Source organism: Leucoraja erinacea, chromosome 5 (assembly GCF_028641065.1).
Source record: "Leucoraja erinacea ecotype New England chromosome 5, Leri_hhj_1, whole genome shotgun sequence".
Classification (NCBI taxonomy): Eukaryota; Metazoa; Chordata; class Chondrichthyes; order Rajiformes; family Rajidae; genus Leucoraja; species Leucoraja erinaceus.
In genome coordinates this window covers 79,017,975-79,043,989 of record NC_073381.1, presented here as the reverse complement: position 1 = coordinate 79,043,989, position 26,015 = coordinate 79,017,975, and the positions used below count along the sequence as shown (strand labels likewise).

General features: G+C 45.8%; 2 protein-coding genes across 2 annotated transcripts in view; one reads left to right on the top strand and one right to left on the bottom strand.

Annotated features, from left to right (window-relative positions):
• The window catches only part of rars2 (arginyl-tRNA synthetase 2, mitochondrial), a 61,733-nt gene extending 40,594 nt beyond the window's left edge, over window positions 1-21,139 (bottom strand). The window contains exons 1-5 of the mRNA XM_055636052.1: window positions 20,940-21,139; window positions 12,656-12,729; window positions 3,109-3,211; window positions 613-696; window positions 389-486 (exon numbers count right to left, since the gene is read on the bottom strand). Coding sequence (XP_055492027.1) covers window positions 389-486; window positions 613-696; window positions 3,109-3,211; window positions 12,656-12,729; window positions 20,940-20,975 — 395 coding nt within the window. The 5' untranslated portion in view covers window positions 20,976-21,139. The remainder of the gene's footprint in view (window positions 1-388; window positions 487-612; window positions 697-3,108; window positions 3,212-12,655; window positions 12,730-20,939) is intronic.
• Window positions 21,140-21,778: 639 nt separating this feature from the next.
• orc3 (origin recognition complex, subunit 3) overlaps window positions 21,779-26,015 on the top strand; it is a 61,300-nt gene continuing 57,063 nt past the window's right edge. Inside the window, 2 exon segments of the mRNA XM_055636045.1 lie at window positions 21,779-21,862; window positions 24,351-24,405. Of these exon segments, the coding sequence (XP_055492020.1) occupies window positions 21,839-21,862; window positions 24,351-24,405 (79 nt within the window). The 5' untranslated portion in view covers window positions 21,779-21,838.

Here is a 26,015-nt window from a genome sequence, read left to right as displayed (position 1 = left end):
ACCGAACGTAATTTACCTACAAAAGCAAGGGACCACATTTTCACTCAGATGGTGGTGGGTATATGGAACGAGCTCCAAGGGGAGATGGTTGACACAAATAATATAACAGCATTTAAAAGATACTTGGACAGGTACATGGATAGAAAGTTTGAGGGATATGGGCAAAATGGGACTAGCTTCGATGGGCATCTTGGTCGGCGGACGCGATGGGCAGAATGGCCTGTTTCAGTGCTATATTAAGTCATTCCGTGTTAGGCTAAGTCAATTACAAATGTAAATGAATTAAAGGACATGATGAATGAATGAAAGAATCAAAAATAATCCATTTGAAATCAAAAAAGGAAGAATTTTACTCTAATTTATGGTCCATTCTGCATCGGACACTTGCCTAAATTCAACTATAACACGCCCACAGGGGTAGCTGCTGAAGAGTTCACTTGCTATTCCGTATCTTGAACCCTTCTTGAAGACCTCTTGTAAAACAACCTGTTACATAAAAAAAACCAAAGAAGATAATTGTTACTCAAGAAGCAGAGCGGGTCATTTGCAGATCATGCTTCTAAACAATTGGTAAGAACTTCTGAAAGTAGCACATAGATAAAACACACTCACCTCAGCCAGTAAGGATCGGTTCACTTTGAAATTAATGCTTGCTTGGCCAACAGCGATCTCAGTAATCACATCATCACAAGTTAACTACAATAAGAATAAAAGAAAAGAATTAGCAGCCTACATTTGCAGCTTTGTTCAAAATGAAACGATGATCAGTGAACAGACGTTAAGCCAGGACCATTGGTATTGGCTTCGAGTTGTACTCACCATTGTACATTTGACTTCACTGAATCTTTCTTCTCCATAGGTTTAGATCACAAGACGATACAATATTCATGTCATACCAATAATAACAATAGTGCTCCGAGAATCAATGTTCAATGGTGCGTTATTGTAACATGTGCAAACGCACAGTGAATTTCTTTTTTTGCGTACAGTTCAGTAAATAATTGACATACCTAATCACAATCTCCAGTCAGGCACAGAAATCGCTATTAAAACATGGGGGCGGGGGGGAACACAATTTCTTGCTGGCCGTGACCGCGCGCATGTGCATACATGCAAGACTTCGGCCATGGGTCCTGTGGACGGTAACATCGGAGGCTGACCTGGTTGGTCACCGACTCCGAAACCCAGCAACAGCAGCTTTGTCCGCCCCGAATCGTGGGGCTTGAATCGGCCCTTTGCAGGGCTTTTCATCGGCCGACGGGGGTTTCAATATCGGGAGCTTCGATCGCCTCGATGCAGCAGTTTGATTTTAAGCTGCGCCAGGAGCTGAAAGGCCCTGTGAATGGGCCGATTCAGCCCTTAGAAATCACCTGATTAAGTCCGGATTACAAAATATGGGGGGATTGTCCCCCACCTCTCAAAGCATGGACCCCCAGGAAGTGGCTCTAGAAATCATGGATGCATTGGTGATAATTTTCCAATGTTCCATAGATACAGGATCAGTTCCTGTGGATTGGAGGGTAACTAATGTTATCCCACTTTTTAAGAAATGCGGGAGAGAGAAAACAGGGAATTATAGACCAGTTAGCCTGACATCGGTGGTGGGGAAGATGCTGGAATCAATTATAAAAGATGAAATAGCCGCACATTCTGATAGCAGTTGCAGGTTCGGTCCGAGTCAGCATGGATTTACGAAGGGAAAATCATGCTTGACTAATTTTCTGGAATTTTTTGAGGATGCAACTAGGAAGATGGACAAGGGAGAGCCAGTGGATGTAGTGTACTTGGACTTTTGGAAAGCATTTGATAAGGTCCCACATAGGAGATTAGTGGGCAAAATTAGAGCACATGGTATTGGGGACAGAAAACTGACATGGATAGAAAATTGGTTGGCAGACAGGAAACAAAGAGTAGGGATTAACGGGTCCCTTTCAGAATGGCAGGCAGTGACTAGTGGGGTACCGCGAGGCTCAGTGCTGGGGCCACAGCTATTTACAATATACATTCATGATTTAGAAGAAGGGATTAAAATAACATTAGCAAATTTTCAGATGACACGAAGCTGGGTGGCAGTGTGAACTGTGAGGAGGGTACTAGGAGGATGCAGGGCGACTTGGACAGGTTGGGTGAGTGGGCAGATACATGGCAGATGCAGTTTAATGTGCATAAATGTGAGGTTATCCACTTTGGTGGCAAGAACAGGAAGGCAGCTTATTATCTGAATGGCATCATGTTAGGAAAAGGGGAAATACAACGTGATCTGGGTGTCCTTGTTCATCAGTCACTGAAAGTAAGCATGCAGGTGCAGCAGGCAGTGAAGAAAGCTAATGGCATGTTGGCCTTCATAACAAGGGAGTTGAGTATAGGAGCAAAGAGGTCCTTTTACTGTTGTACAGGCCCCTAGTGAGACCACACCTGGAGTATTGTGTGCGATTTTGATCTCCAAATTTGAGGAAGGACATTCTTGCTATTGAGGGACTGCAGCGTAGGTTCACAAGGTTAATTCCCGGGATGGTGGGACTGTCATATTTTGAAAGAATGGAGCAACTGGGCTTGTATACATTGGAATTTAGAAGGATGAGAGGGTATCTTATTGAAACATAAGATTATTAAAGGATTGGACACGCTGGAGGCACGAAACATGTTCCCAATGTTAGGGGAGTTCAGAACCAGGGGCCACAGTTTAAGAATAAGGGTTAGGTCATTTAGAACAGAGATGAGGAAAAACTTTTTCACCCAGAGAGTTGTGAATCTGTGGAATCAGTGGAGGCCAATTCTCTAGATGCTTTCAAGAGAGTTAGATAGAGCTCTTAAAGATAAGTCAAGGGATATGGGGAGAAGGCAGGGGGTGGTGAATCTGTGGCATTCATTGCCACAGGAGGCTGCGGAGGCCGTCAATGGATATTTTTAAGGCAGAGATAGATAGATCGTTGATTAGCACAGGTGTCAGGGGTTATGTGGAGAAAATACAGGAATGGGGTTAAGATGGAAAGATAGATCAGCCATGTTGAATGGTGAAGTATACATGATGGGCCGAATGGCCTAATTCTGCTCCTATCACCCCATGATAACACAGTACATATCACTTGATAACATTATTAATAGTACCTTCTCGGACAGCTCCTTGGCTTGACTTGGAACAGTCGATCCTAACTTTAAATACCCATTCGCCAGCAGAGAGTTCACTGACACCCGAAAATCTAGAGTCTGTCTGAAAAACATTGGTGAGAATTTGATCAACATGAGGGCCAAGACAAGATGGCACAGTCAAGGCTATTACAACCTCTGAAAATACAAGTAATATGCCCTCTATCATCTCTGAATCAATCACCAAAATGAATAGTTATATTACAGAACAGTTCTGGGAGAGATTAAGTAATTAAGTAAGATTCCTTCTCTCCAGAGATGCTGCCTGTCCCGCTGAGTTACTCCAACATTTTGTGTCTATCTTCAGTTGAAACCAGCATCTTCAGTTCCTTGAATGGGAAACTATGAAAATGACAGATTAAAGCAGATGATCAAGGAAATGCCCAATGGTTCATTGTTAACTGAGGGGAGTTGTTAACTGAGGGGAGTGTAAGTGGGGGAGGGACAGAAAGCAAGGGTTACTTGAAATTAGAGAAATCAATATTCTTACCGCTGGGTTGTAAGCTACCCAAGTGGTATAGGAGCCCCAATTGCATCAGGCCTCGCTCTAACAGTGCAAAAGGCCCAGAACAGAAAGGTCAGTATGGGGATGGGAGGGGGTTAGATGTCTGACATGCTGATAGGTATTATAACACAACTCGGGTGAGCTAACAATGGATGCGTTCCAACATCAGGCAGGGGGACGTTGGAACACATCCCGAGCTGCTGCCCAAAGGCTCTTGGGCAGGGCCAGTACACTTGGTGGCACGACCAGGTTCTTAAACCCATTGCAGAAGCCATCAGCATGGGAATCAGCAGCTGCAGACAAGCACGCCCCACCACCCAGATGATCACCTTCATGAAGGCCGGAGTGCAGCTGCCAAGAACCACAGCAGCCAAGAATCCGTCAGGAATCCTGGTGACTGCGCAGGACTGGCAGCTCTCTGTAGACCTGGTGAAACAGCTGAAGTTCCCACAGCACATTGCCACGACCACCCTGAGGCCAGATATCCTCCTGGTCTCAGAGAGAACCAAAGACATTGTCTTGTTGGAACTGACAGTGCCGTGGGAGGACCAGCTAGAGGAGGCCAAGTACAAAGAGCTGGTCATAGACTGCCGTAAGCAGGGCTGGAAGGCAAGGTGTATGCCCATCGAGGTTGGCTGCAGAGGTTTTGCAGGGCAATCGCTCTACTGGGCATCAATGGAATGAAGAGGAGAAAATCCATTAAGAACGCCACAGAGGCAGCGGAGAAAGCCTCGAGATGGCTCTGGATCAGGAGAGAAGGTCCATGGGGAGGAGCAAATGCCACCTGAACACAAGTCGTGGTCTGATCAACCACGGCTGGGTCGCCTGGGTGACGGTGTCTGATGTGAAATACCCGAAACACGCAATGACCCCAGGTTACATCACTGATGATGTGTTCAGGAGCATCAAGAGATGTATTTGTATCAATCACACATACATTAACACATACTTTTTGAAACACACTAAAAATAACAAAAAATACGAAGAGACAGACAGACTATAGGCGAGGCTGCCATCGTTGACAGTGCCACCCGATGATATCAAAGCAGGAGAGAGAGTGAAATGAGTAGTCATTAGAGTATTAGAATTGTACAGCATGGAAAAAGGCACTTTGGCCCACTCTGACCAACCTGCCCCATAAACAATAGTCACAGCTACTTGCATTTAGCCCATATTCCCCTAAACCTATCCTATCCATGTACCTATCCAAATGTAATAGTAAACATGTAATAGTATCTTCCTCCGGCAGCTCATTCCATACGCTCACCACCCTTTGTGTAAATAAAGTTGTCCCTCAGGTTCCTATTAAATCTTTACCCTTCCCTCACCTGAAATGTCAACTCTGTTTCTTTCCACAGATGTGATCTGACCTGCTGAGTATTTCTAATACTTTCCTGTTTTTATTTTAGATTTCCAGCATCAGTCATCTTTTGGATTTGCCATTTAATTATGTATTTGCTTTAGCATTGAAAACACATCCGCTATCATTGGCTGTCAATCAACAACGGACAATATTTTCTACATACCCCAGTAAACTGGGGGCTGAACATAGTTATTTCATAACATTTGTTTCGTGAGGGCTAGAATACAAAAACAGGGATGTAATGCTGAGGATTTATAAGGTGCTGGCCAGGCCACATTTGGAGTAGTGCGAGCAGTTTTGGGCCGCATATCCGAGGAAGGATATGCTGGCGTTGGAGATGGTACAGAAGAGGTTCATGAGAATGATCCCAGGAATGATTGGCTTAACATATGATGAGTGTTTGAAGGCACTGGGCCTGTATTCACTGGAGTTTAAAAGGACGACCCTCATTGGAACTTACCAAATAGTGTAAGGCCTGGATAGTATTAATGTTTCCACTAGTTGGACAGTCTAGGACCAGAGGCCACAGCCCCAGAATACAAGGATGTACCTTCAGAAAGGAGATGAGAAGGAATTTCTTTAGTCAGAAGGTGGTGACTCTGTGGAATTCATTGCCACAGTAGGCTGTGAAGGTCAAGTCAATGGATATTTAATGCAGAGATTGATAGGTTCTTGATTAATATGGATGTCAGGGGCCGTGGGGAAAAGGCAGGAGAATGGGGTTGAGAGGGAAAGACAGATCATCCATTATTGAATGGCAGAGTAGACTTGACGTGCCGAATGGCCTAAATCTGCTCCTCAAACTTATGAATCCACATTCATAATCAGGGGACTTTGTCATCCTGACTGCATGGCACAGCAGTTGTGAAAGAACAGTGCTTTGTTTGTGATGGTACACGGTGTACCAGTTCCTCTAAAATGTTAAACGTCATTATTTTGTTTTCAGGCAACCTGACACATACATTTATTGATCATGCATACTGGCACCTTTTGTTTTCGTGCTGTAGATAGATAGAGAGATATGCCATTTATTGTCACTATACATGTACAGTGAAACTGAAAGCTGCTCGTACTCAGTGCATACATACAATTTAGCACAAAAAACAAGAAACAGAAAAAACAAAAAACAGAAGGGAGATGGGGGGGGGGGGGGGGAAATAGGTGCACAAATTCTACGGCGCTACATACATATATACATATATACAGATGGAAGTCCGTGTTGGGCGGTGTAGTCAGTGCATGTGTGGATTTGAATTTATGGTAGATATAATTCTCGGGAAGCAGCTATTCCTGAGTCTGATTAAGTGGAATTAAGTGGAATCTATACTTAATAGCCTTTCACACTACCAACTCTCGAAGCCACTCTGTGGCAAAGTAGAAACAGGCTGAGTCACAATTGCATGTGTCATCTTAAAGAAAATGGCATGTATTTTGGTGTGCCCAGCTTTCTTTCAGTGACTGCAAGCCAGAAACAGTGTTGGCAGCAATCCCCAGCCCAAATAATTACCCACAGGGAGAGTTGGACTGCAAAATCAAATATATTCACAATTGGTGAAACGGAGGTCTCTTTCATCTGCCGAGTCTGCCTTAGCTCAAATAATTTACAATGGGTTACTGTTATGCTTTCGCATTCTGTTCCTCATAATCACTAATGTCAAATCAATGGCATAACTGATGTAATAACAGAAACAAGGAACTGCAGATGCTGGTTTACAAGAAAAAGACACAAAGTGCTGGAGTTTCTCGGCAGAGGAATACAGAGAGGTGGCATTTGGCTTGGGATACTTTTTAATCTTTTATTTTTAAAACTTATTCTTGGCAAGGCCAGAAAATATTTTATACGATTTATATTTTTATTGTTATAGATATATGTTACAGGAAATATGTTGTCAAGCTGGAATGGGTACAAAGGGTGGTGGGTGTACGGAACAAGCTGGTAGATGAGGTAGTTGAGGCAGGATTATCCCACCATTTAAGAAACAGTTAGACAGGTTTGAAGAGATATTGAATTAAAATAGAATAATTGAATACATTTTTATTAGCCAAGTATGTTTACATACAAGTAATTTGCCTTGGTGCTTTGCTTGCAAGCACCAATATGGACCAAACGCAGGCAGTTGCGACTCATGTAGCTGGGACATGTTGGGCCGAAGAGCCCCTTTCCACGCTGTATCACTCTCCGACTATTGTTTTATCTATTTATTTTTATTTTTATTTTTTACTAGACCAAGTTGGGCCATATTGCCCAACGCAATATTCCACCACTCACCCGTTCCTCTAACGCAATATTCCGGGGGGGGGGGGGGGGGGGGGGGGGGGGGGGGGGGGGAGAGTCCGAGCGGCGCACAGCCGCGGGAGGGTGGATCGCGGCTCCGGGACCTGTTTGTGTCTGTGCCCAGCGTGCTTTTATCGGGAACAGCAAGTTTTTTTAAATGAAATTGAGATCCCATTGTGATGCGTCGGTGCTCATCTCCCCCCACAATGGAACCGGCAGTTTATGTAGATGAGATGTCATTGTGACGTTATACGTTGCTAAGGGCAAGTGGAGGTGCTGTTTACTTTTTTTTTTTAAGTTTTAAATGTCAATAACGTAAAATATAACATCAATCTAAATGAAACTTGATACAAACCACCACATGACAATTGTGAGTAAGGTGGGCCAAAAATTGTAGCTCTATTATGTACCGTTTTGGCGTAATTTGACAACATCACGGAATCAGAGAGCGCAAACAGGCACACATAGAAACAAACAAGACGAGAGTTTTAACTAGACCAAATGGGACCTGTTGGGCCTTGCTCCCCCAACGCAATAATCCACCACTCACCCGTTCTCCCAACGCAACCCGTTTCCACCACTCGCCCATTCCCCCAACGTAACCCATTCTCACAACGCAATATTCCACCACTCACCCATAGCACCAAACTCATTTCGTAGGCGCAGCTCATTGCCCCTCATCCCCCAACACTCCCTCCCTCCCTCACCTCTCCCCTACCCTCAGTCACTCCTTCCCACCCTCCATAACCCCTCTCCCGTCTGTACCCCCCTGACCAGTTGGGCCCCGTTCCCCCAACGCAATAACCCGTTTCCACCACTCACCCATTCTCCCCAACACAACCCTTTCCCCAACACAATATTCCACCACTCACCCATAGCCTCCAACTGCGTAGGCGCAGCTCATACACTCCCTCCCGCTCGTCTTCCTGCTCCCTTCTGCTCTCCCTCCTCCCTCCCCACTGCTCTCCTTTTCCCTACCCTCAATCATTCCCTCCCTCACCTCTCCCCTATCGCACTCCTCCACTAAACACAATGTTTAAATAACATTTGTCTCACCCATTCCCCCAAAGCAATATTCCACCACTCACCCATAATAACAATGTAAGAAATCTCTCATTGCACTGGATGGAGCTTATCTCATTGTGATGTCATTGTCGGGTGGAGGACCGTGAGATCACATTGTGACATAGCTGGAAACTGCCAGACTCTCCCAGCAGCTGGCACAGCAACTGCCAAGTTATTGTTCTCAAAGTGGGGTTTTGTACATTTTTAAATGTCAATAAATTGTGAAATATAACATTAATCTGAAAGAAAATTGACAAACAACCATAGAACAATGGTGAGTATGGTGGTGCAAAATTGTAGCGCTATCATTTGGCATTGTTCGAGGATCACATGGGCAAACACGCTTGGATGGATAGAAACAAGACGATAGTTTTAGTAATATACCAGACCAAGTGGGACCCATTGGGCCCCTTTCTCCCAACGTAATAATCCACCACTCACCCGTTCTCCCAATGCAACGCGTTTCCACCTCTCACCCGTTCCAACACAATATTCCACCACTCACCCAAAAGCGCAGGCGCGGCTCATTTCCCCTCATCCAACACTTCCCCCCCCTCGTTTTCACCCTCCCTCTTCTCTCCCCTCTCCCTCCCTCACCTCTCCTTCCCTCTCCTTTTCCCTACCCTCAGTCTCTCCCTCCCTCGCCTCTCCCCTATCACATTGTCCTTCTAAAAACAATGTTTAAATAACATTTCTTCTCCTCTCCTCCCCCACTCCCTCGCTCTCCTTACAACAATGTAAGAAATCTCTCATTGCACTGGGTGGAGCTTATCCCAACACTGTTGATTGGCAGCTGAAATCCCATGGTGATGTCATTGTCGGATGGAGGACTGTTCATGGCAGCTTATGTAAATGAGATCCCATTGTGATTGGAGGACTGTGAGACCTCACTGTGAGGTCATAGCTGCAAGGTGCCAGAATCTCCCATTAACTGCCACAGCATCTGTCGTTATTATTCTCAAAGTGTTTTTTTTTGTGTTTTTTTTAAAGCTTTTAAATGCCAATAACTTGTGAAATATAACATCAATCTGAACGAAACTTGACACAAACGACCACTGGACAATGATGCGTAAGGTGGTGCAAATATTTTAGTGCTGTCCTGTACCGTTTTGGCGAAGGTCCAGGATCACATGGTCAAATATGCATAGATAGAAACAAAGAAACAAGATATCTATTATATCTATAGATTATTATTATTGTTGTTAAAATATGGTATGGGCAGTAGAATGGGGGTGGTGAACTGTCTCCTTGAACTGCTGCAGTTCTTCTGCTGTAGTGCTGTTGAGCATGGAGTTCCTGGATTTAGCAATCATGATGCACGGAAATATACTTCCAAGACAGGATGGTGTGCGATTTGGAGGGGCAACTGCTGGCAGTGGTTCTGCCACGTGCCTGCGCCCGTGGTCTTTCTTCGTGGTAGAAGTTGTGCGTTTGGGAGGGGCTCTTAGAGTAGCTGGGGTGGGAGACCACAGTAAACATTGCACATTCACAGGAGCAGAATTAGGCCATTCGGCCCATTGAGTCTACTCCCCCATTCAATCATGGGTGATCTATCATTCCCCCTCAACCGCATTCTCCTGCCTTTGCCCCATATATCCAGTCACACGTACTAATCAAGAATCTGTCAATCTCAACCTTAAAAATAACCATTGACTTAGCCTCCGCAGCCTTCTGTGGCAATGAGTTCCAGTTTCACCATGCTCTGACCAACAGAAATCCTCATCTACTTTCTAAAGGTACACCCTTTTATTCTGAGACTATGACCTCTGGTCCTGGACACTCCCACTAGTGAAAACATCATCTCCACATCCACTCCCTCCATATCCTTCTTCTTCTTGTGTAGGGCGTGCACAGCCTAAAGTTGTAGGACAATTTGTTCTATTTGATCTTATTTGATTGTGCACACCAGGTTGATTGCATTCGTCAAAACAGGGGGAACCACGTGAAGGTTGCAATCTCCCACCCCCATCCATATACAATGGTACACATTGAAGCTAGTGGTGGAAGGAACAGGGGGTTAGGATGAGAGAATGATTGTCAATGATGTAGATTACTTTGTCTTGGATGGTGTCAGGTTTCTGGCCAAGTGTTGGAAAGCACTCAATCAGCACGTAGGAGACTGGAGCACCCAGAGAAAACCCACACAATCACAGGGAGAACGTGTAAACTACGGACAAACAGCACCAGAGGTCAGGATTAAACACAGGTCTGCTTTGCTGTAATACAGTAGCTCTACCGCTGTGTCACCCTCATATATACCTGGATATATTTTGACATTGCCAAGCCAATGCCAGTGTTGTATCGGTACTGCAACAGGTTGAATGGAAGCACAGCTAGTTCTAAAGTGCATGTATTTAGTAATTTATTTGAAATGTTGTTTCTTCCCATCTTCACCATGTTGTAGAAAAGATGTTGTCAAGCTGGAATGGGTGCAGAGAAGATTAACGAGGATGTTGCCAGGGCTCAAGGGCCTGAGCTACATGGAGAGGTTGAGCAGGCCAGGACTCTAATCCTTGGAACGCAGGAGGATGAGAGGTGATCTTATGAAGGTGTACAAAATCATGAGAGAAAAATATCGGCTAGAAGCACAGTCTCTTGCCCAGAGTAGGGGAAATTGAGAATCATAGGTTTAAGGTGAGGGGGGAAAGATTTAATAGGAACCCAACGGGTAACTTTTTTTTACACAAAGACTGTGCAAATGAGCTGCCAGAGGAGGTAGGCGAGGTAGGTACTATTGCAACTTTTAAGAAACATTTAGACAGGTACATGGATAGGACCGGTTTAGATAGATATGGGTCAAACGCAGACAGGTGGGACTAGTATAGATGGGACGCATTGGTTGGTGTGGGTACTTTGGGCCGAAGGGCCAGTTTTCCATGATGTATTACTATTTCCTTTGGTGAATTCAGAGCTCTCAGCTGTTTTTTGATATCACAAGGGATGATAGTCTAGATGAAGGATCAGAACCCCAAACAGTGACTATATATTTCCCTCCACAGATGCTGGCTGACCTGCTCAGTTCCTCTACAAATTCTCCTTTCTTTGCTACAGTTTCCAGCATCTGCATTCTCTTGTGTCTCCAATGTCAAAACGATGTTTTTGTAAGTCACATAAATAGGAGTCAGCAGTTTGCTTTATCCAATCCATATTTAAATACACATGCCAGGGGAATTGCTGTTAGTAACATGCAGATGACCAGCATTTATTTTTATTTTGTAACTGTTCCCAATAAATGTAACTAATCCAGAGAAAAAAAAAATCTTTACTGCAAAAAAATTGTTTAAAAAAAAAAGGAATACCGACTACATAGAATTACAGAAAATTAGATATAATGCCTGACCAGCGGCATGCTATAGCTCTTAGGGCTGACGGAATCAAGGGATATGGGGAGAAAGCATGAACAGAGTACTGATTCTGGATGATCAGCCATGATCATATTGTATGGTGGTGCTGGCTCGAAGGGCTGAATGGCCAACTCCTGCACCTATTTTCTATGTTTCTCTGTTTTGCTTTTTATTAACAATTAATCATTGCCTCAGACCCTAAAAGACTAATAGTCACAGTACGAGTCAAGAGTAAATTATATACAAGACCGATGGGTGGCGCCACGAGCCGGCAGCCTCGCCAGCAGCTGTTTGTCCTTTCCACTTTTTTGTTTGTTTTTAGTATGGTCTAAAAGTGTGTCGCTCAACAAGACACAGGAAGAACAACCTGATGCGCGATAAGCAGCAATAGAGTGCATTGGAACTTGGGTCAATGAGCCCAGCCTGGAGGGAAACAGATCCCTATGGGCAGCACGGTGGCGGAGAGGTAGAGTTGCTGCCTTACAGCGCTAGAGACCCGGGTTTGATCCCGACTACACGTGCTGTCTGTATGTTCTCCTCGTGACCTGCGCATGTTTTCTCCGCGAGATCGGTTTTCTCCCACACTCCACAGACTTATAGGTTTGTAGTCAAATACTGGCTTGGTTAAATTGTAAATTGTCCCTGGTATGTGTAGGATAGCGTTAGCGTGTGGGGATCTCTGGTTGGCGCAGATTCAGTGGGCTGAAGGGCCTGTTTCCACACTATCTCCAAACTAAAAAAAAGTCTGAGGCAGCAGGAGAGTTGATAATACAATTTACTCCTGCTAATCCTGTACCTGATGGCGCATTAACAACCTGTGGTTATAATAGACAAATTCACCCAGTGCAAACAAAGGAATCAAGTGCCACTTATAATTATAGTATAACATGCAATTTGAGTTTTAACAATGCAGTTCACATATACTGTATTTAAAAATATATAACTTTTATATTTACTGTTTTTTGGAGACAGGAACAGCTGACACCACTGGAATAAGCTTCTCAGTTGACACTCCCAGAACTCTGGAAAGCTAAATAAAACAATCCAATATTTAGAAAATGTAATAAATGTAAGGCTCTCTGAAACATGTAGACACAAGGAACTGTAGACGCTGGTTTACACACTAAAAAACACAAAGTGCTGGAGCAACTCAATTTCTCAGCAGGTCAGGCAGCATCTCTGGAGAAAATGGGTTGGCAACGTTTCAAAATGTCGCCAATTCGTGTTCTCTGGGAAAGCTGCCTGACCCACTGAGTTATTCTAGCACTTTGTGTCGCACTCTGAAACACATTTTTAATGAAACCACATGACCAACAAACTGCAAGTCATTAAAAAAATGCATAACATCAATGTACAAGCAGAAATAAATAGCTGGAACCAGGAGGCAGAATTGAATTTGAAGGTGAAGAAGTGATGTCAATCTTCGTGAGTGAAACTTTATTTGTAATAACCATCTCAAGGTTACAATGCTACCCAGTAATTATTCCCAGGCAACATCTATTGGAATAATGTTTAAATTTATTTTCAAATCAAATTTGACCTTACAGTGCCTACCAGTACAGATAGGTTCATACAAGTCAAATAATATCACTAACATTTCAGGATTACTGTGACTACAGAAATTGCATTGCAAACTCCAGGGAGCAATCTCTACAAAGAATTTGTATGGAACGTTATTAAGATTTATTGCATTTCACATGTATATGCCGTTGAGGATTTTGTCCTAAATTCAATGGGTTTGGTTGAGGGATCAATGTTTGCAAGACAGCAGGTCAACTCCCTGCACATGGTCAATGGAGATGAAGTACAGGAAGGAGATTGAGACTGGTGTCACGACAACAACCTTCTCCCAATTTAAGCAAGACAAAGTAGATAGTGATTGGCTTCAAGAAGCGAAGCAGCAACACACCCCTGTTTGCATTGACGGCGCCGAAGTACAGAGGGTTGAAAGCTTTAAGTTCCAAGGAGCAAATACCACCAACTTGTCCTGGACGACCCATGATGAAGCAATGACCAAGTTCAAGTGAGTTTATTGTCATGTGTCCCCGGTAGGACAATGAAATTCTTGCTTTGCTTCAGCACACAGATCATAGTAGGCATTTACTACAAAACAGATCAGTGTGTCCATATACCATAATATAAATATATACACACCTGAATAAATAAACTGATAAAGTACAAATAACAGATAATGGGATATTAATAATCAGAGTTTTGTCCAAGCCAGGTTTAATAGCCTGATGGCTGTAGGGAAGTAGCTATTCCTGAACCTGGTTGTTGCAGTCTTCAGGCTCCTGTACCTTCTACCTGAAGGTAGCAGGGAGATGAGTGTGTGGCCAGGATGGTGTGGGTCTTTGATGATACTGCCAGCCTGTTTGAGGCAGCGACTGCGATAAATCCCCTCGATGGAAGGAAGGTCAGAGCCGATGGACTGGGCAGTGTTCATTACTTTTTGTAGTCTTTTCCCCTCCAGGGCGCTCAAGTTGCTGAACCAAGCCACGATGCAACCGGTCAGCATGCTCTCTACTGTGCATCTGTAGACGTTAGAGAGAGCTCCTTGACAAACTGACTCTCTGTAATCTTCTCAGGAAGTAGAGGCGCTGATGAGCTTTCTTGATAATTGCATCAGTGTTCTCGGACCAGGAAAGAACTTCAGAGATGTGCACGCCCAGGAATTTGAAGCTCTTGACCCTTTCAACCATCGACCCGTTGATATAAACGGGACTGTGGGTCCCCATCCTACTCCTTCCAAAGTCCACAATCAGTTCCTTGGTTTTGCTGGTGTTGAGGGCCAGGCTATTGTGCTGGCACCATATGGACAGTTGCTCGATCTCTCTTCTGTACTCTGGCTCATCCCCATCAGTGATACGTCCCACAACAGTGGTCTCGTCAGCGAACTTGATGGAGTTCGCACTGTGACCAGCTACGCAGTCATGAGTATAGAATGAGTACAGCAGCAGGCTGAGCATGCAGCCTTGAGGTGCTCCCGTGCTGATTATTATCGAGGCAGACACATCTCCAACTGCAGAGTGGTCTGTGAGGGATGCGCAGAGACCCAGTTCTGCGAGTTTGGTAACCAGCTTGGAGGGGATAATTGTGTTAAATGCCAAGCTGTAATCGTTGAATAACAGCCAGACATATGAGTTTTTGTTGTCCAAGTGGTCCAGAGCGGAGTGGAGGGCCAGCGAGATCGCATCCACCGTTGATCTGTTGTGGCGGTAAGCGAACTGCAGTGGGCCCAGGTTTTGGTCGAGGCAGGAGTTGATTTGCTCCATGATCAACCTCTCAAAGCACTTCATCACTACCGGCGTTAGTGCCACTGGTCGATAGTCATTGAGGCACGTCACCTTACTCTTCTTGGGCACTGGTATAATTGATGCCCTTTTAAAGCAGGTGGGGACCTCAGGCCTCAGAAGTGAGAGGTTGAAAATGTCCGTAAAAACGCCAGCCAGTTGGTCCGCGCAGGTTTTTAGAAAACGACCGGGTATACCATCAGGTCAGGTGCTTTTCGGGGGTTCACCCCTCTGAAGAATTTCCTGGCGTCGGCCTCTGTGACTGAAACTGAAATACCATCACAGCGAATGGGGGCTCGGGAAGGCACATCAGTATTCTCCCTATCAAAGCGTGCGTAAAACGCATTGAGCTCGTCAGGGAGTGATGTTTCGCCGACATTCGAGCTGCCTCCTGGTTTCGCCTTGTAGGAGGTGATTGCATTCAGGCCCCGCCACAGCTGTCGAACATCTGTCTCGTCCTCCAGTTTGGAGCAGAAGTCCCTTTGGCCTTTTTGATGGCCTTACCAAGGTCATATCTGGACTTCTTGTAGGCCACTGTATCATCGGACATGAATGCCCTGTGCCTGGACTTCAGAAGAGTGCGGATCTCAAAGTTCATCCAAGGTTTCTGATTGGGAAACACTCGGAAGGTTTTTGTAGGGATGCAGTCCTGCACACATTTCTTTAACAAGTCTGTAACGACTGTGGCGTATTCGTTCAAGTCCATTGCCGAGTCCTTGAACATTGCCCAGTCTACAGACTCCAAACAGTCCTGGAGTTGTTCCTCTGCCCCACCCCCCCTTCCTTCATTTACACTTCACGTTGCCTCAGCAAGGCTACCAGCATAATCAAGATTGAGTCTCACCCCAGTCACTCATTCTCCCCTCACCCATCCAACAAGAGGTACAGAAGTGTGAAAACGCACACCTCCAGAATCAGGGGCAGTTTCTTCCCAGCTGTCATCAGGCAACTGAACCATCCTATCAACAACAAGGGAGTAGTCCTGAGCAACTATGTACCTCAGTGGAGACCTTCAAACTATCTTTAATCAGACTTTACTGGATGTTATCTTGCATTAAACATTATCTCCTTTATCATGTACTGTGAATGTCTCAATTGTAATCATGTATTGGTTTTCTGCTTGCGGGTTAGCACGCAACAAAAGTTTTCCATTGTACCTCGGTACAAGCGATAATAACCTAAACAATACAATGACATACAACCTTCCACACACATTTAAAGTAAAAATGGCTATGATTGGAATCATTTATTTTTTTGAAATGTCATTGACAAAAGGTGCCTCTTGCTTGCAGGCTCAAACGACCATTTTTGTACACATGCTAATCAAGGATGTGCTTAGGTATACTGGACTGTATGCAAGAAAACTATTTCAATGTGCGCTTGCACGTGTGACAATAAAAGCCTACAGTAAGCTCAAAAGCATTGAGCTACAGATTCAATATTCAGATTCAGATTCAACTTTAATTGTCATTGTCAGTCTACAGTACAGAGACAAGGAAATGCAGTTAGCATCTCCCTGGAGAGAGACATAGAATATGATTTCAATAATTTTCCTGTGGGAGGAGTGTCCGGGGGGGGGGGGGGGATTGGCAGTCACCGAGGTACAGTGTTGAGTAGTGTGACAGCCGCAGGGAAGAAGCTGTTCCTGGACCTGCTGGTCTGGCAACGGAGAGACCTGTAGCGCCTCCCGGATGGTAGGAGGGTACAGTCCATGGTTGGGGTGAGAGCAGTCCTTGACGATGCTGAGCTTCGCAGACAACGCTTGCTTTGGACAGACTCAATGGAGAGGAGCGAGGAACCGGTGATGCGATGGGCAATTTTCACCACCCTCTGCAGTGCTTTCCGGTCAGAGACAGAGCAGTTGCCATACCATACTGTGATACAGTTGGTAAGGATGCTCTCGATGGTGCAGCGGTAGAAGTTCACCAGAATCTGAGGAGACAGATGGACCTTCTTCAGTCTCCTCAGGAAGAAGAGAAGCTGGTGAGCCTTCTTGACCAGAGTTGAGGTATTGTCGGTCCAAGAGAGGTCATCGGAGATGTTGACTCCCAGGAACCTGAAGCTGGAAACACGTTCCACCTCCGTCCCGTTGATGTGGATGGGGGTGTGCGTGCCGCCCCTAGACTTCCTGAAGTCTACAATGAGCTCCTTGGTCTTCTTGGAGTTAAGGGCCAGGTTGTTGTCAGCGCACCATGCTGCTAGGAGCTGGACCTCCTCCCTGTAGGCCAACTCATCGTTGTTGCTGATGAGGCCAATCACCGTTGTATCATCTGCATACTTGATGATGGTGTTAGTACCATGTACAGGTGTGCAGTCATAGGTGAAGAGGGAGTAGAGGAGGGGGCTCAGCACACAGCCCTGTGGAACGCCGGTTTTCAGGGTGAGGGTTGAAGAGGTGTGCTTGTCTAACCTAACAGACTGAGGTCTGTTGGTTAAAAATTCCAGTATCCAGTTGCAGAGGGAGGGGTCGATACCCAGGTTACCGAGTTTGGTAATCAGTTTAGAGGGTATAATGGTGTTGAATGCTGAGCTGTAATCGATGAACAGCAATTTGAAGAAGGGTCTGTCCATTCCCTCCACCGATGATGCCTGACCTGCTGAGTTTCTCCAGCACTTTGTGAGGGAGACTCGGTCACTGAGAATGCAAAAGAGCTGTTGCGAGAACCCTGGAAACTAGATGGGAAAAGGGGCTCACAGATAGAAACATAGAAAATAGGTGCAGGAGTAGGCCATTCAGCCCTTCGAGCCAACACCGTCATTCAATATGATCATGGTTGATCATCCAAAATCAGTACCCCGTTCCTGCTTCCGCCCCATATCCCTTGATTCCGTTAGCCCCAAGAGCTATATATAATTCTCTCTTGAAAAGAGAGAGATTCAGCAGGAAAATTGGAGAGCAAGAAGAAAAAAAATTAGAAAAGGCAAATGTTTTATTGTCTCTTACAGTTGAATTAGGAGAATTTATAATGGGGAATGGTGTCCATTATTGCCGATTATCCACTATAAATAAGTAGGGGATTACCAAGTAACAGAGTATTATTGCACGTAGTAGCAACAGATGCAGACGCAATTTAATACACAAAAATACACCGTCTTTTTAGACTTTCCTATTACTGGAAACATCCTTTTCGCGTCCATTCATTCTAGTCCTTTCATTATCTGAGGTGTCATTGCGGACCTCCCCCCTCATCTAAACTCCAATGAACACACACCCATAGCCTTAAAAAGCTCTTCATACATTAACTCAATCATCCCCAGGATCATTCTTGCAAACCTCCTCTGGACCCTCTTCAAAGCCAGCACATCCTTCTTCAGATATGGGGCCCAAAACTGCTCACAATATTCCAAATGTGGCCTACCAGCGTTTGATAAAACCTCAGCATTATATCCTTGATTTTATATTTTAGTCCTTTCAAAATTAGCCTGTTCGAAACACTCAGCCTGTTTCCAGGGTGTAGCTTTCAATTAATTAATAGTTAAAGGGGTAGAGAAATTTCTAGACACAACAATTGTCAAGGAATATGGGGTGAGAGTAAGGTATTGAGACAGAAGAACAGAAGGCCATGATAGAATGGATGTTGAGAGGATGTTTCCACTAGTTGGAGTCTAGGACCAGAGGTCATAGCCTCAGAATTAATCGACATTCCTTTAGGAAGGACATGAGAATATCTTCAGTGGTGAATCTGTGGAATTGAATTTATAGTCACAGATGGCTGTGGACACCAAGTCAATTGATATTTTTAAGGCAGAGATAGATAGATTCTTGGCGAGTACAGGTGTCAGGGGTTATGGGTGGAAGGCAGTAGAATGGGGTAGGAGGAAGAGGTAGATCAGCCGTGATTGAATGGCAGAGTAGACTTGATGTGCCGAATGGCCTAATTCTGATCCTATCACTTATTAACATTGATCATCACAATAAAATTTAGAGCAGGCTCAAAGGGCCAAATATCCTATTTCATATGCTTCACGTTTAAGATGGCTTAGCCATAATCTTAGTGAATAGTGGGGAAGATTCAATGGCCTAATCCTGCACCTACTTCTTATGTCAGTATTGTCATTGGCTTTGCAGGAGCCATTTATGCTTAAGCTAGTTACTGCTAGTATATTATAGCCATGTCTAGATATTTCTAATTTTATTTTTTTGTATGTTTGCGGGTGGCATTACATACGTAGATGGGTGTGTCTACATCGGAGGAGGTTAGAATAGCCACAGAGATTGGGAGTCAGTTTAGCCTCGAGGGATGGTTGAGACAACAGTTTTTTACCACTCTCACAAGAAGACACTACCACAAGACACCACACTCTCACACAACATGGATGAAACAGTTAGTAAGAACGAGAAGTTATATGAATTATGTCTTTGTTTGGTATTACTTCAATATAAGAACAATAAATCAAGAAACAATGACTGGAAGATTTGTTTTTGCTATCGGCGAGTGCAAAATTATATCTCGTCTTCATCCCCGAGTAGTACTGGCAATTAGTTGGACAAAGTTGGACATTGGAAAGTTAAGAAATTGCCATTACAGGCTTATTATTGTTATGTGTACTGAGATGCTCTGTTACTTGGTAATCCCTTATTTATTGTGGATAATTGCCAATAATGGACACCATTCCCCGTTATAAATTCTCCCAATTCGACTGTAAGACACAGTAAAACATTTGCATTTTCTAATATTTTTTTCTTCTTGCTCTCCAATTTTCCTGCCCAATCTCTCTCTTTTCAAGAGAGAATCATATACAGCTCTTAGGGCTAACGGACTCAAGGGACATAGGGAGGAAGCAGGAACGGGGTACTGATCTTGGCTTTTCACTGCATCTCAGTACACATAATAATATGCCTGTAATGACAATTTGTTAACTTTCCAATGTCCAACTTTCAATTGCCAGTACTACTCGGGGATGAAGACGAGATATAGTTTACGCACTCACCGATAGCAAAAATGAATCTTCCAGTCATTGTTTCTTGATTTATTTGTCTTTTAACGAAGTAATACAAAACAAAGAAATAATTCATATAACTTTTCGTTCTTACTAAATGTTTCATCAGTGTTGTGTAAAGTCATGTGATGGTGTGGCGTCTTGTGGTAGTGCCTTCTTGTGAGAGTGGTAAAAACTGGCTAAACTGACTCCCAATCTCTGTGGCTACGCTATCCGTGTCATGTCCAGTCATTGTTTCTTGATTAATAAGGTCACACATATGCATGCTATCCAGGTAAATTGTACTGTATTTTAATACAATAGATTATGCAAAAAGAGAGATGTACCAGGGTGCAGAATATGTAGTACAGCTGAAGTGAAAGTGCACATAAAAAGTACATGGCTTGCAATAAAGGAGAATGGAAATACATTTTTATCCATTCAAGAGTCTGATATCAGTGGGGACGAATCTGCTCTTGAATCTAGCAGTACATGTCTTCAAGCTTCTGCCTGACATGAGTGGGAGAAGAGGGAATGACTGAGATGCAAGTGGTCTTTGAATATGTTTGCTGCTTTCCCAATGTGGAATATTTTTGGTAATACAGCACGTTTAATTCCATACTATCAAATCTTATTATTTTCCCGTTATCAGTAGCTATAATCAGCTAACATGGTAATCCTCAAATCAAAATAATGAACGCATTGTACATTTCATTGGATTGTGTACCTTCAGAATTGCTCGTTTATTGGATGTTTGCGATTTTTGCTCAAGTTTTAATCAGAACCTTCACCAGAAGGTAACGAAAACTCACTTTAAATGGAAAGCTAGAGGTAGCTAAAGAGCCTTTCATTTAGCCAAGTGCCTTTCATTTTAAAGTCACGTTAAATGGAAAGGGATATTTGTCAAAACTCGTGCATTAACATCGGGGATATCCAGCAAATCCCAGGGCAGATGACTGAAGGTCACACATATGGAGCTGGTGGGGCGGGACGAGACGGTGGGAGAGGCAATGCTGGTTGCACGTACCTGCGCTGCTATGGACCTTCGGAAAAGACAAGCCATGGCATCGTTCGCCAGTGATTTAAAGTTCTGGCGTCCCGCACGGCTTGTTCAGTGCGATGTGTGCAGAGCTCGCTGCTGGAGCCGCCGGCGATGGAGCGGCCAATCTGCTGCAGCAGCGTCAACCAAAGATGATGGAAGCAGCGCCCTGACTGGTGACGCTCACAATCTGCACTCTGACCCGTGACCAAATACCCTAACAACCAATCAGGGCGCCGGCAGCCTCTTAGTTCCGCCTCGCCGGGGGAGGGGGGGGGGAACAAGCGTCGTTTTGATAGGCGGAGTCGCTGCAGGGGGGGGGGGGGAAGGCTTTCTATTGGTGGGGCGGGGCTCGGCCGCGCTCCGATGGGGACTTCCATTGGCGGAGAGCGGGGAGTGTTCTCATTGGCGGCAGCTGGAAGGGTTCCCATTGGCGGAGCAAGGAAGGACGGACCCCAGCCGGGGAGGGGCGGGGCTAGTGGGGGGATGGCGGGGGTAGGGGGGGGGGGGGGGGGGGGGGGGGGGGCTGGGCCTGTGTGGGGGCGGGGCCTGGGGGAGAGGGCGGGGGGGCTGGTTGGGGATGGGCGGGGCCTGGGTGGAGAGGGGGGCGGGGCGGGGGGGGGACTGGTGGCGGGGCGGGGTCTGAGGTGGAAAGGGGGCGGGGCGGAGCCGGGCGGGGCGGGTCTGAACGGGAGGGGCGGGGTTTGAGTGGAGAGGGGGCGGGGGGGGCGGAGCCGTGCGGGGGCGGGTCTGTGGGGATGGGCGGGGTCTGCGGGAGAGGGGCGGGGCGGAGCCGGGCGGGGGGGCGGGTCTGAGTGGGAGGGGCGGGGCCTGGCCCTGTCCGGGGGACCCGAGGCGGCGAGCCCGACCTTGATGACGGAGGATCGATGGCGACCTCCTCCGTGTCCAAGGTAAAGGCTGAATCGCTGCAGTAGCAGCACCGAGGACGCGTGTGTGGGAATTAAGTGTGTGCGGGAGTCGCTGCAATGATGATCGGATGATGAAAGTGGAGGAGTAAATCAGCAGCTCAAGCAGCATCTCTGCAGAAAGGGAATAGGTGATAGGTGATGGTTCGGGTCTGAAGAAGGGTTCTTGGGCAGAGCTGTTCCCAAAGTGAGCTGGGATGCAACCCAAAAGTATGCTTTCTAGGGTGCATCTGCAGAAGTTTATAAGAGTCACTGATTTTCCCCTCCACATTTTCAGGAAGTAGAGACATTGTTGTGCCTTTATCCAATCAGCGCAAAAGACAATACATGATTACAATCGAGTCATTCACAGTGTACAGATACATGATAAGGGGATAATGTTTAGTGCAAGGTAAATCCAGTAAACCCCAATCAAAGAAGTAGATAATAGTTCAGGACTGCTCTGGTTGTGTTAGGATGATTCCGTTGCCTGATGAACAGCTGGGAAGAAACTGCCGTGAATCTGGAGGAGTGTGTTTTCACGAGTCCACAACAGATCACTGACGCAGATCACAACAGAACAATTAACTTGAAGCTTCCAACCATTGTGCTTCCCCACCATTGATTGACTTCCTTCACCATGCTTCCTGAAGTCAATAACTAACTCCTTCACCTTGCTGACCATGTCACTAAATTCAACATGTACTCCATCTCGTCTTGTTATATGATCCGGCCCACCACAGTGGTGTCATCCGCAAATTGCAGTTCAGTTTAGTTCAGTGGTGAATCTGTGGAATTCTTTGTCACAGAAGGCTGCTGAGGCCAAGTCAGTGGATATGTTTAAGGCTGAGATAGATAGATGCTTGATTAGTGCAGGGGTCCAAGGTTATGGGGAGAAGGCAGGAGAATGGGGTTAAGAGGGGAAGATAGATTAGCCATGATTGAATGGTGGAGTAGACTTGATGGGCCGAATAGCCTAATTCTACTCTTATCACTTATGGCCTAATTACCTATCTTCACTGATTGAGATATGTGATTTAGAAAGTCGATGATCCAGTAGCAGAGGGGGAAACTGCTTCTTAGGTCCAGGAATTTGGAGATGAGTATGGATGGGATCATGGCGTTGAAAGCAGAGCTATAGTCGACAAATAGTAGTCTGATGTAGGCATCCTTGGTGTCTAGGTGTTCAGGTAATTAAATAAATCTGGAGATCAAAGCTTGTATTAGTAATGGTAAATAGGAAACTGATTGTCAGGGAAGGAAATCTCTGTTGATTTACCAGGTCTGGACTAGACATGATTCTAGACCCACCTATGGCTGTTGCCTGCCCACTGAAATTAGCGAGTAAATCATTTGGTGCAGAGGCAATGAGAGATGAACAATAACTGCTGGGATTGTCAGCAATGCCCTCAACAATGAAATAACAAATAATCCTCCAAGCTCTGTGTTCTCTGACTGACTTGAGTATTTTTTATTTGGGAATAAACCAGAAGAATTGAATTGAATACATTTTATTAGCCAAGTATGTATATATACAAGCAATTTGCCTTGGTGCTTTCCTCGCAAGTAACAACACTATATACTGTACAGTAGACAATTAAAACTAAAACATTATAATTTAAACATGTGAAGAATGAAATAAAATACCAGAGCAAAAGGAGGCTACAGACTTTTGGCTGTTGAGTAGAGCTACTGCTCGTGGAAAAAAGCTGTTTTTATGTCTGGCTGTGGCGGTTTTGACAGTCTGGAGTCGCCTTTCAGAGGGAAGTGCTTCAAAGAGTTTGTCGCCAGGGTCAGAGATGATCTTAACGGCTCGCCTCCTGGCCCTTGCAGTGTACAGTTCGTTGATAGGGGGATGGTTGCAGCCAACAACCTTCTCGCCTGATCGAACGATTCGCTGCAGCCTCCGGATGTCATGCTTTTGGCTGAGCCAAACCAGACCATGATGGAGAAGGTGAGGACAGTATAAAACTGGACCATCATTGCCTAAGGCAGATTGTGTTTTCTCAGCTGCTGCAGGAAGTACATCCTCTGTTGGGCCTTTTTGACTGTGGAGTCGATGGTGGCCTCCCATTTAAGGTCCTTGGGGATGATGGTTCCAAGGAACTTAAATTACTCCGCAGTTGTGACTGTTGTGTTGTTGATGGTGAGTGGAGGGGGAGCTCTCCCCTCACTCACCATCATTTTTGTTTATACCCAATTAAGCAATTCTTCTAGCGTTGAGTCATACAACGTGGAAACGGGCCCTTCGGACCAATTTGTGTATGCCGACCAACATGCCCCATCCACACTAGCCCCACCTGCTTGCGCTTGGCCCATGGCCCTCTAAACTTATCCTATCCATGATTTGATGGTGCTTTAGTTATGTACCAGTCCAATTATCTCTTAAACCCATTGACCATCTTGCCTGCAGTGAACCATTGCACACTGTGTTTAAACAAAATGCACACTATGTAGATGTAACTTTCTTGAGTCTCTTCCATTTTCCATGCAGGGTTGCTTTGTGTTCAAGCCCAAAGATTCCAAAAAGAGAAAAACATCTACCACAGGTTTGTAGCAAGAATTTGATTTCAGGAAATTCTGTGCAGATTAAGTATATAATATTTGAGAAATTAATACTGAATTTTGTAACTATAGTATTTTTTAATGTCAAACAACATTTTGTTTTTGTCATCAGTTCACACATTTTCATACTGAGATTTTTTTGGTTGAATTTTCCATCACCACTTACCACCCAACTTAAAATTATCCTTCTAAAATTAAACGTAAGTACAGGTGCACAACCTTTTATCCGAAGTTCCAAATAACGAAAAGCTCTGAATAGCGGACATTTTTTCGGTCCTTGAAAAAAGGTCCTTGAAGACGTTCACCGAGGGGGGCCCGCAGAGGTGACAGCGGAACCTCCGGTCGGTCCTCGAAGAAAGGGGAACTAAATTCCCATTCATAAAAGAGAAGGTGAGGGTATATTGCGCGGGAGGGTTAATAATTGACAATCTGCTGCTGCCTGCCCGCTGAGTTAAAAATGTTCCCACGGCAGACTCACGATACACAGTGTATCGTGAGTCTTGCGTGGGAACTTTTTAACTCAGCGGGCAGGGAGCAGCAGATTGTCGCTCCCTTCAGTTTCACCCCACCTACACCCCTCTGCTTCCCGGCCATGTGTGTGACCCCTTCCCTCCCCTCTCCAGCTCCCCGCCCATTGCACCGGCGCGGGGGCTTTGCACTGTCTTCACGTCGGAGCCAGTGCCAGTCACCGGAGACGTCAGGACCAACGGGACACCGACCCCCAGGCCCACTGCAAGCACGGAGATCCCAGAGACCCACAGCCAGCAGCAGCCCAGCCCCGCTCCAACTACAGAGGAACACGCTCCCCGTAGGGACAGAAGCTGATGGTGTGCAAAGTACGTCTTGGTCTTGGGGTTGCGGATGAGGGGGCGCAGCTCGGGCTGTGACGTCTCCAGCCACCCCCCTATACAGGAGCTGAGATTGGGAACTGTGGGGTTGTTTGCAGTTGCAGAGGGAGGGGGTAAGGGCGGTACAGTTCCCAGTCTCAGCTCCATTCTAGGGGGTGACCGGAGACGTCAGGACCAACGGGACACCGACTGCAAGCACGGAGATCCAAGAGACTCACAGCCAGCAGCAACTCTAGCCCAGCCCCGCTCCAACTCCAGAGGAACCTGGGTTGCGGATGAGGGGGCGCAGCTCGAGTTGTGGGCGAACTGCCACTTGTCGCTGTAGCGGCGCATCGGGGAGTGGGTTCTTGTTGGTCCTGACGTCTCCGGCCATCCCCCTGGACAGGAGCTGAGAGACGTCAGGACCACTAGAAACCGCTCCCTGATGGGCCGCTACGGCGATAAGTGGCAGTTCGCCCACAGCCCGAGCTGCGCCCCCTCATCGGGACACCGACCCCCAGGCCCACTGCAAGCACGGAGATCCCAGAGACTCACAGCCAGCAACAACTCTAGCCCAGCCCCGCTCCAACTCCAGAGGAACCCGGGTTGCGGATGAGGGGCCGCAGCTCGGGCTGTGGGCGAACTGCCACTTGTCGCCGTAGCGGCCCATCGGGGAGCGGATTCCTCTGGAGTTGGAGGGACAGGGAGACACAGCGGCTTTTGAGAATGGTGGGCAATCACTTCCAAAGTTCTGCCCACACAGTCAG